Source organism: Apium graveolens, chromosome 10 (genome assembly GCF_009905375.1).
Source record: "Apium graveolens cultivar Ventura chromosome 10, ASM990537v1, whole genome shotgun sequence".
NCBI lineage: Eukaryota > Viridiplantae > Streptophyta > Magnoliopsida > Apiales > Apiaceae > Apium > Apium graveolens.
In genome coordinates, this window is record NC_133656.1 from 235,820,039 (window position 1) to 235,831,355 (window position 11,317).

Here is an 11,317-nt window from a genome sequence, read left to right on the forward strand (position 1 = left end):
ACATTAAAGATTAACTCTTCTTATTATTCAATAACACGGGAGTATTTTCTTGTATTTTTTAGAAAATTGTTAAATTTTTCTTTGGTCTTTTGAAAGTGGCTTCCATCGTTCGTAAACTCTTTGCTGTTAATTATCAATGTTATAAGAGTTAAGAGCAGAGTTGTGCTCATATTTTACACCAGTTCAACAAACAGTTTGACCCCCATTTTGAATGTATTTGAGAAATTAATTTCTTTGGTTAAATTTTGAATATGGTGTCGTTAACCATTCTACCTAAAAGTTCATTATTTCCGGAAAAAAATAACAAGGGTAATCTATTGGATGCCTAGTGTGTATGGTTACATTCTAAGTTATACTCTCTTCGTCCGGTCGTCCCGTTGAATTCTATATGTTTGATTTGGACACGAAATTTAAGAAAAAATGAAATGTCGTAGGAGAAAATAAGAAAAGTGGGTACAGTGATGAGATCAATCAATATTTAATATATACAATTAGTGTAATGGAAAAAAGTAGGGGATGTAAGTTGGTGTACTTAATTTTTATATTATAATTTTTTTACTATTTTCGGTAAATATTGAAATGTATAGAAATGGATGATATATCCCAAAAAAGAAAATGTATAAAAATGAATTAGACCGAGGAAGTAACCCCTTCTCAAATAGTTTGCGAGATTTTTGAGCATGCAAGTCACATCAGACCAAATAATATAATCTGAAATAATATATTGGCGTTTAACTCCTCATGACTGACTGCAGGCTGATTTCTTGGAGAAGAAATACAAGTCATGGTACGAGGCATTCATGACTATATTTTATTAAAAATAATTAAAGAGTAGTTTTAAATATAAAGTAAATTTAGGGAGGGATGTTTAAAAGTCGAATTGAGAGTAATATTGTAACCAAATTAAAAAGATTAAAGACGCTCTCATTTACTTAGTTAAAATAAGAGATGATTTTGAAAACGTAAAGCGAAGCTGAGGCCTTACTCGTGATGAAAGTATTTATTATAAAATTTGAATTTTTGTTCAGTAAGATCTCTTATTCTTTGTCTATTTTTTCTGCAAGTTTTTACAACCGAAAAATGTGTACATTGGATCCATTTTTTTTTGTTAGTTTCAGCGATATATTTCAAGCTTTCATAGAGACGGTGGAGCAACTCTGCTGGTTGTCAATATCATGTGTCATGACGTTTTTTGACATCTTTATTAACATTTTATTCAAATTATTGGAATGTTAAGTGAGGTGTGTGGCAACTTAGGGTGACAAAAGTTGGCATACCATAAAGTTAAAGTAGGGTGTCAACTTCATTTGTGGTACCAATGGTGAATAAACTATTATGACAATTTCATTTGTGGTCTCAATGATAAATAAACTATTATATTTCTAATTTATTTGAATTACACATATTTTTTGTAATTTTAGTGAAGTTGGCATATGTGTGCCAACCATTAAAGTATTTTGTGAAAAAAGAGTGACAAATTTAATATGGAAAAGAGAGAAAATTAAAAATAATATTTTTCGCTGTATGACGAAGTCGACATCTTTTCAAGGGATGCCAACAATCGAAGATGCTTTTTTTCAGTGAGCGAGGGCTGCCCCTGATACTGTGCATGTAAATTACCGGACACCTCAAATATGTACCAACCAAACAATCAATTACCTACTCTCCTTTTCTCTCTCCACTCTTTGTAACCCTTTGGCGCCCTTTAAAAGACCATAACACTCACCTCTCACTCAAATATCAAGTGTCAACTACAAACTGGAAATCTGATGTTTCTCTCTATAATACATAAACTTAATATATAGGAGTAGTTGCTTGCTAGTATGAGGTTTTAGTTAGTGTTCATAGGTCATCTTGACCAACACAAAGCTGCAGACATGTTATTATGTAGTAATGTATAGGCTTCTACATTTATAGTGAGATGCTTGTAGTGTAGCCTGTACAAGGGTCTACTCTTTTATTCATTTATATTTGTTTCTGTTAAAGGAACAAATTTGGTTCTGAAGAATATTTGCATACACTGGACTTTTGTACAAGACAGATACTTTTGGCTGCTTGTTATTTCTATACCCCTGCACTGTTCTTGGCTTCATTATTTCTCTGCAGCCAGACTACATGTTTCAGTTGTTCATAAAAAGAGAAGTGTTTACATTTTTTTTTTATTAGAATAGCCAAGTGGTAAGAACTTAAGAGAGTTTCTTGTAAGGAAAAATAAACAAGTTTGAAATGAACACTAGTGAGAGTAGTAGTAGTGGTTTAAACTGGTTAGGTTTTTCTCTGTCACCTAATTTGAAAACAGAGGAAGAGTATCTGTTTGATCATCAAAAACAAGCTTCTTCATCTGTTGCTGCAGCTCATAATGTTCCTGCAAGCCTCTACATCTCCTCCGCATCATCAGCATCTTGTAATGGTAAGATCAGTTATTGTTGTTGTTGTTGTTGTTTAATATGTTTCGTATGATAGGATTTGTTATTCAACGAGATCTTGCGGCGCAGTTTGTTGTCCATGACATTTATTTTTTGTTGAACACTTTGTGTTTATTTTTTTGTAAGGTATGGTGTCAAATTCTTCTCCACGACTAGAGAATTTCTTAGGTGGTGGGCATCATCAGTATGAAAATAACATCTATTACCACCAGAAAAATATTGAAAAAGATCACTCTCTTGACTTTGTTCAACAACCTTTTAGCTCACAAGAAGAGATGCACTACCTTTCTGGCCTTACTAGTTGCCAAAACATTATGTATCAAACATCACCACAAGGAGAAAACAGAGAAGAAGCCCAGGTTGGTGACTGGATCTTGGGACAGATTTCAAGCCAACAAATGATTTCCTCTGGCATGATTGTTGATGTTGGTGCTACTTCTGTTGGGCCAATGGGCTGTGGGGATTTGCAATCTTTGAGTTTGTCTATGAGCCCTGGCTCTCAGTCAAGCTGTGTTACACCATCAAGGCAAATCTCACCCTCTGGCACTGTGTGTTTGGCCATGGAAACCAAAAAGAGAGGATCTGAAAAGATGAGTACAAAACAGCCTGCTCATAGGAAGTCACTGGATGCATTTGGGCAGAGAACATCTCAGTATAGAGGTGTAACAAGGTTAGTTAACAATGCCTTTATTTCTGGTTCCTTTTTTTGTTCTTATAAAGAATATTTTTTTTAATCTGCTTCTTTGTTGTATTAGACATAGATGGACTGGTAGATATGAAGCACATTTGTGGGACAATAGTTGCAAGAAAGAAGGGCAAACTAGAAAAGGGAGGCAAGGTTAGTGACTTGGTTTTCAAATGTCAACACATTACCAAGAAAAACACATTTCACATTGTTCTTGTTTATTATACTCACTATGAAACTGCTGTATGTGGCTCATCAATTTTGAAAATCTAATCAATGCTTGAACATATCACTTGCAACATGTTGTGCTCCTTGGCCTAATGCTTGGTGCATATTTCTTCAGTTTATCTTGGTAAGCCCTTCTTTCGTATCGATAATAATGCTAATAAAACATGCACAACAACATAAAGGATTATCGTTACTGAGATATTTCGATATGCATTATCAGGGGGTTATGACATGGAAGAGAAAGCTGCAAGAGCCTATGATTGCGCTGCTATTAAGTATTGGGGAGTTTCAACACATATAAATTTCCCTGTATGAAATTTATTAGTTAATATCTTGTACTTTTAAGATTTAGCTTTTAACTGAAAAACAATGCAGCTTATGACTTGCTCATGTTGCAGTTGGAAAATTACCAGCAGCAGCTGGAGGAAATGAAGAACATGACCCGTCAAGAATACGTTGCACATTTAAGAAGGTGTAAATCGATAGATTTTTTTCTGCATGCTAATTTGTAAATACAAAACGCAGTGTTACAATTCTCAAATTTTGTGTGTGTTCAGGAGAAGTAGTGGTTTCTCAAGGGGGGCTTCAATGTACAGAGGGGTGACAAGGTTTCTATTTCTTTTTCCAAACAGAATTTTCAATTTTGACATAATTATGTTGTGGGAATTCATTTTGTCTATTGTCACTAATTCCATTAGGCATCATCAACATGGAAGATGGCAAGCTCGGATTGGCCGGGTTGCAGGAAACAAAGATCTCTATCTCGGGACATTCAGTAAGTTTCTGCACTATTGTTCATGAATCTCTGGACAAAATTCCAGTTCTAATTGTGTATCAGCTAAACCATTATTTTCCCATAATTATCTCTGATTATGTAAAAAAGCTGCACTGTACTAGCTCATCATTTTGAAAGCACCTTAGAGGGCTCACTTTCTTGACTGTTTTTAGCCACTACAGATTTATGCTTTTACAAAAGCTGTTGTTAGTCCTCCAAAACCTCTTTAGCATTGTGCATAGTAGATTTGCAGTACAAATCAAAGTGCCCTTTAATTATGAGGTTTTTTAGACCAGAAACAGAAAACTAAAACTTTAAGAGTATATACCTTAAAGATAGATTAAAAGCTTAATACTTGTTTGCAAACTTAAATTCTAGGCACACAAGAAGAAGCTGCAGAAGCTTATGACATAGCTGCAATCAAATTCCGTGGAGTTAGTGCTGTCACAAACTTTGATATAACACGATACGATGTGGATAAAATTATGGCAAGCAATACATTACTTGCTGGAGAGCTTGCTAGACGTAACAAAGACAGAGAACCTCAACCTACCAGTGAGGCCGTTCCAACATATGTTAATCCGATAAAAGCTAATAACAATGAGGAACATATTCAACTGGAGCAAAATGCAAGCAGTTTAAATTGGAAAGTGATGCTGGATCAGTTCCCACAGCAGCAGCAAAAACATAATGTTACTGGACAGCATTACAAGAACTCTTCTTTCTCAATGGCTTTACAGAATCTGATAGGAGATGAATCAACGAATTCGAGTCACTTATTAGTCAATGAATCAACTAAGATCAACAACCACCATTTATCGGATCCGTCTTCTTTGGTCACAAGCCTAGATAGTTCCAGAGAAGGTAGTCCTGATAAATCAGGCACTGCAGCGATACGCTTTGCGACACCATCTATTTATAGTTCTTGGATCACTTCTTCCCAATCAAGAGCAGCTCAAATTTCCACAGCTCAGTTGCCAGTTTTTGCTGCTTGGAATAATAGCTCTTAGAAAGGTTTTGTCACTTTGTTGCATGTGAATGTTTTGCATGAACCACACAAAAGAGAAAGTTGGAAGAAATTAGAGGGTTAATTAGTCCTAGTGGAAGACACACTGGGACCAGTATTGGGAACTAGTCAAGCTAATCACCTTTATTGAAATCAAATTTTGCAAAATTGGAGGGAATGATTTCATGGGGTCTTATTATCAAGTCTTGTGGACTGATGTTACCAAATTTCATTTATCTCGTAATCCAAATCAAGTCGAGTTGAAATTTATTATAGCGAGTTTAATTAATTATTTCTTCTATTTCATCAAGTTGAACAAGATATTTATTGTGTTCGAAAAGAACTATAGTTTGCTAATAAAATCCCCGATTTAAGTCAAACACAAGGCCAAATCAAAGAACTAAAAATCATATCGAATTATTTGAATCTTAAATTTTAAATTTTAGTATTCGATAAAGAGTTAAACTCGATATCATTAAAATTAAAACAGGTCGAATTTGAATTAATATGTTCAAAATTTTGATTTTATAAAACATTTTTTGTTATGTGATCTGTATCCGGAAAAGGAAGTTAGAATTGAGTCGAGATCGAACCGTCTTAATTTTGCTACCCTGATTGAAGGTGTTACACATTATATGATTAGATTAAATCCACTTTAATGTTTTCTTGATTCAAAGTACAAACCAGCTTGATCCCTCTCAAACCTCAATAATGTAAAAAGTTGCTATTTTGTTTGCATAGAGCTTTGACCAGAATATATCAATCCATGCCCCAAATTGTTTCCAATCTACATGACAAAATGATTGCCAATTAGTAATCTACACTCTACATCAAGCTTTCCCAAAGCCAAAAGAAATTCCCTCATAATTCAATAAAGCTGAGGGGGAGATTCTCATGAATTACATTACTGTTTATAGTTGATTCATGTAAGAATTAGATGTGCCATAATTAGTTACAATGCACTTCATTAATCTACTTCTTTTAGGTTAAAAGCTATTCCACTTAAAAACAACTTAAGCTTTTTAAACTCCATTAGTAGTGTTAGCTAAAAGTAGTTTCACGTCTTGGTGTACCACTAAATTAAGTTTTTCTTGTTAAATATTATCAAGTTACTTTAATAATCACAAGTCAAAATCGACACGTGAGATGGCATGGATATTATTATTATTTTTTGCCACCAAAGAAAATATTTTATTACGAAATCAAATCTTTACATAGAACAAAGTTAAACTCGGAGTGAGCATCTTTCACTCTCATTTACGATCAGTTATTGAACAGTTGTATCTCGTTAAACAGTGAGCTACTCTATTCGTAGATCGTTTGACGAACCTTAATTTGGTGTTTTGATTCTTCAAACAGTCCGTTTCAACTACTACTTCTGCCTGGTTGCTGTTCTTTACCCAACTGAAAGCTTCACGAATTCCTACAGCTTCGGCGAATTCAGGAGATACATTACTTGCTGCACATTTAGAACTGGCTTCTACTAGGTTACCAGCATGGTCTCTGATAATCAAACGTGACTAAAACGGTTTTGTTCTTCGAAGAGAGCTGCGTCGACATTAATCTTAACTCTATTTAACCCTAGTATGTGCCTGAACCGTCTTCCTGGTGCATATAGCCCAAAAACCTGTTAAAGGAATTATCTTGAAAGATCCCCATTGGTATAAGTGTCGAAAACGTCGAGTTGACTATACCCAAAGCATCAATGCTATGCTGGTTCCAAACTAAATCGTTTCCATTCTTCCAAACTAATGCTATGGACCTAAAAGATAATACAATAAAAACTCGATAAATGACTATAAAATATATATTCATTTAGAGAGATTATTTATTTATCAATTAATGAATATTTTATTTATTAATTTATAAATAATATTCATTTTTTAGATATTATATTCAATTTTTTTATAATTTCTTTACTAAATTTTGTATTCAAATGTATCTAACATTTATTATGGTAATAATATATATAGCCTAAAACCCGTGCGATGCATGAATTGTTTTTATAATATAAAATTTTTTGAATTTAATTTGAAGTGAAAATTTTAAGCTATAAAATTTATTTATTTGAAATTTTAATAATATGACTTGATAATAAATAAAAATGTACCCATGGGTGTATAAGTTAGTGATATTTTAATTTAAAAAGTAATGTAAGGACTTAAATTCATAATTTTAATGATATTTAGAGGTATTTTTATTAAAAATAATTATGTTTAAATTAAAAGTTAAATTTTAGCTCATATTAATAATATATGAATTATCTTTAGTCTTTTAATCGACCAAATCTAACTAACTATATTCAGATTACCTTAATTTAATATGAGTAACCCTCAATCAATGATAAAAGTACATATTATTTAATTTTAGCAGGTTTAATTATTTTCTTATTTTATTATGAATCAATTGTATATTTTTTTAGCTCATATGAGCTATATTGATTATTTTTAGTCTGACGCTATTAAACTGGAACAAAAGAATCAAATCTATTTTCATTTTATTAAAATGGTATATATGTTATAGAATTTAAAGAAAACCCGTACTTTATAGAAATTCAAACATTTTACACACAAATCAACTATAAAACATTAGTATTTTGACTATTATGGTCGGATCTTTGTTATCGCACTCTTTTAAACCTATATTATATCTACCAACGCATTAGATACATTTTAATTTTATTGTAGCCTGGATCAATAATATATTAATTATTTTTTTATAGTAGGGAACCCGCAACCGCTAACTTTCGGATGCGCACCGTGTAAACTTCACGGGCTCACGCAGTAGCCTGCACATCACGTGAACCAAGGTAAACCGCATTTAAGCGACAGACTCTGGTTCAGGAGACATAATCATAAATTCTCATCCCGTAACCAAAAGAATAGTTATCTCCTCTTTAACCAACTGAGTCAATCCTTGCAGACAATAATTATCTATAGTTTGAATTTAATTTTGGATTTATAGTAAATCAATAAGATGCATTGTTTTTTAGCCACATGCCCTTTATATCTACTAAATTCATCTAATTATATTTAGTTTATTTTTAATTTTATTTTAGCTCGGTGAATATTTTATTTTAAATCGAATAAATGATATATTTTATTTTATTATTAGCATAATGACATTATATCGATCAACGAATTACCTTTCAAATATTGATTTTGTTTCTAACCCGATTCAATAATATATTTTTCTTAGTCAGATCGGTTGTATTTCATTTTGTTTTAACATGAGTAATCAAATCTTTGTTTTAGGTTCAAGCCCGTCATATCAATCAAATTCGACTAATTATACTTAGTTTTTTGTTTAATTTTATTTTAGTCTGGGATGAATATTATTTTGTTTTACACTGAATTGTTATTAAGTATTAATTTCAGATATTATTATTCTTTTTCAAATTAAAACAAAAGCAAAACATATTTGATCAATATTATTATAATTTTTATTCAAAAAATAAAAAAATTTAATATTATTTTATATTATTATTACATGGTATAATGGAAGTAATACTCGATACGATGCTTTGCTTCGCTCTTCGATCTGGATTGTGCCAAGCTTTATTTGAGGACATAGCCGTGTTCTTTGGTAAGAATAAAATGTTAGCCTATTTATCTACGATTTAGAAGGGTAACGTTTTTCTTGAGGGGGGAGGATAATTTAGTAGGGGATAGATTGTACAAATTTTAGCAAGAGTTTGAGGTTAACTTTTTTTACTTATTTTAATATAATTTAAATTAAAATAAATTAATTAAGGGCAATTAAGTAATTTAAGCAATACCGACCGACTATCAAATTTTTAATGTTTCGTCTATTATAATATAGTATAGATGTGATATGTAGTATATTACATTCATATTTAACATTATAAACCAGTTTTATACGCATGTATCCATGAAATACGTATTCACTTGTTCTAGTACATAGTTCAATATGCGTAAAATATTAAAAAAAGATATTTACAAAATCACTCATAATCAACTATATATTTATGATCTTATTTTAATATTATAATCGTAAATTAATAATGATCAATCAAATGAAAAGTATTTATTAGATAAAATATATTCACATATTTATATAAATATAAATAAATTATTCAAAGTACTAAGATTATTTATTTATCGAATATTCATTTATCAAGGTTTATTATATATGACAGACTAATATAATGTAACTAGGAGAATTGAGTTATATAGAGTCTAGTATTTTATTGAAATCATTGGAGTTCATATATGTTGTTTAAATAAAATATAGTTTAAAATATTGAAAAATATAATATTTTACAAACATCGCTATTTTTTTGAAAATCTTGCTCATACATTTTATAGATCGGACACCAGTGATTTCGTATCCGGTCAAGCTTGTTCGCTGGCGTGAGAATAGGTCTTGCAGTAGGTATAACACTGCAAAATATATTATTCTATTAAACATGCTTAATTTGTAAAATATAAATGTTCATATCGGAGAACATATGTATTTAGTTGAACAACATACATATTGCACTTTTAAATGTATAACATTTGCATGATTTTATCAAATTAATGATTTTTGTGAAACACGTTTTAAGAGATAACACGTTTTACAAAATGTTTTATTTGCAAATGGACTCCGAAAATTTCAATTAGAAATGAATTCCAGAGAACTTTACTCGTAACCAGAAAACAATTTATTATAGCCCAACAGAGATGTGCCGCTGTTCCAAGAGTGAACGGAGATTCCCGGTAACTAGTGTGTCTAAAGTAGACTGAGCAAAATCGAACCGTATCGTGTAATTTCGGTCCAGTTTGATCCTAATTTTTTAAGAATTTGGTCTTTTTAATCTGTACTGAATTAAATAATCAACAGGTTTATATTGATAATATACCTTAAATTACGCGTAAAAGTTAAATTTGAGAAATAATTTGGGACGGAGTTCGTAATAATAATGGCGCAGGGTACATAATTTGAGTTGGGGGAACTACCAAAGGGTCTTTAGGTCAACGTCTATGAATGTTTTCAAAGAACGTGATCCTGATGCCGTAACTCTCAGTTTAAGAAAATTTACCGACTGTCATCATAATGGACCTCTACCTCTTCCTATTCGGGTTTCACCTTTGCCTGACTATGAGGTTGTTAATTTTTTTATAGTTTAGAAGCCCTACCGGGATATAAATTATGCAATTTTTCTCACAAGGCTGGTAAATAATAGAGATAAGTTGTGGAGAAGATCAGGGTTCTCAATGAGACGACACAATGCGGAGAAGATCATCAGGGTTCTCAATGAGGCGGATTCTCAATGAGGCGGGTTCGGGGCAGGAATTATAATTTTCATATCCATACCGCATATAATTTTGTCTCATACTGGTCACGTTTGCCTGCAAAAATTTATAGTGTATTCCCATTCCCATCTCACGGGACAAAACTTAGTCCCCATCCCACCCGGTTGCCCCATTTAGTAATTAATTATTTTTTTTTAAAAAAATAATAAATTATTTTTTATAATATATTATAGAATGTTAAAATAGATGCATACTTTATTTTAAATTAATTGTTCAATTTTTTTATTATAATATATATAATAAATTATAACTTATTCTATATAATAAATATATTATACTGCACACTATAAAATATAATTATAAATTATAATAAATATATATTATATATACTAGAGGCGGGATAGATTTGTCCCGCGAGAATCATATAAATACAATACCCGTCCCACATTTAAACACGTTAAAATCACTGTCGTCATTTAAGCGGGGCGGGACACCCCATTCGGGATCGGGTTGGGGCGATTTCCCATTTTCCCGCCCCATTGATAAGCCTATGAAGCCGAGAAGAGGCTCTGGCTATTACAACCCTCAAATTTGTCGGAAACTGTTTGCGAGTTGGAAATTCAACAACTTGGTACTGATTTTTTATATTTGCAACCGAGACCGTCTTATTATCAATCATTTTAGACTTGGCAATGTGTTTACTTAGATGGAATGGATGGCTCCACTTTCTATAGTTTCATGTTCAATGTGTGTAGTTGTTTCTATGTTGTTTCCTGGAATTACTCCACTCTCATTGTGTTTAGTTGTTTCTGTTGGGCTTGTAATATAAATCCTTAGATCTCCTGCTACATTTGGTATTGCACTATTTTATGGAAAATTTGATTAAAAGGTACTCAGTACTTGGTTAGTAATATTCTTTAAGTAACTTACAGTTTCAGA

General features: G+C 31.8%; 1 protein-coding gene across 1 annotated transcript; it reads left to right on the top strand.

Annotated features, from left to right (window-relative positions):
- The first annotated feature begins 1,689 nt into the window (after positions 1-1,689).
- LOC141693497 (AP2-like ethylene-responsive transcription factor CRL5) lies at positions 1,690-5,356 on the top strand. The gene is made up of 9 exons (XM_074498627.1): positions 1,690-2,410; positions 2,553-3,096; positions 3,182-3,264; positions 3,455-3,463; positions 3,560-3,648; positions 3,738-3,811; positions 3,897-3,947; positions 4,038-4,114; positions 4,493-5,356. Exons 1-9 carry the CDS (start codon positions 2,227-2,229, stop codon positions 5,122-5,124), a joined length of 1,743 nt encoding a protein of 580 aa, XP_074354728.1. The 5' UTR covers positions 1,690-2,226; the 3' UTR covers positions 5,125-5,356.
- Positions 5,357-11,317: the final 5,961 nt, after the last annotated feature.

Bases quoted from the DNA above. Each gene is read 5' to 3' on its own strand.
- LOC141693497 (XM_074498627.1), top strand. From the start codon at position 2,227: ATGAACACTAGTGAGAGTAGTAGTAGTGGTTTAAACTGGTTAGGTTTT. The intron at 2,411-2,552 runs GTAAGATCAGTT...TTTTTTTGTAAG, and splicing joins ATCATCAGCATCTTGTAATG to GTATGGTGTCAAATTCTTCT. The intron at 3,948-4,037 runs GTTTCTATTTCT...TAATTCCATTAG, and splicing joins ATGTACAGAGGGGTGACAAG to GCATCATCAACATGGAAGAT.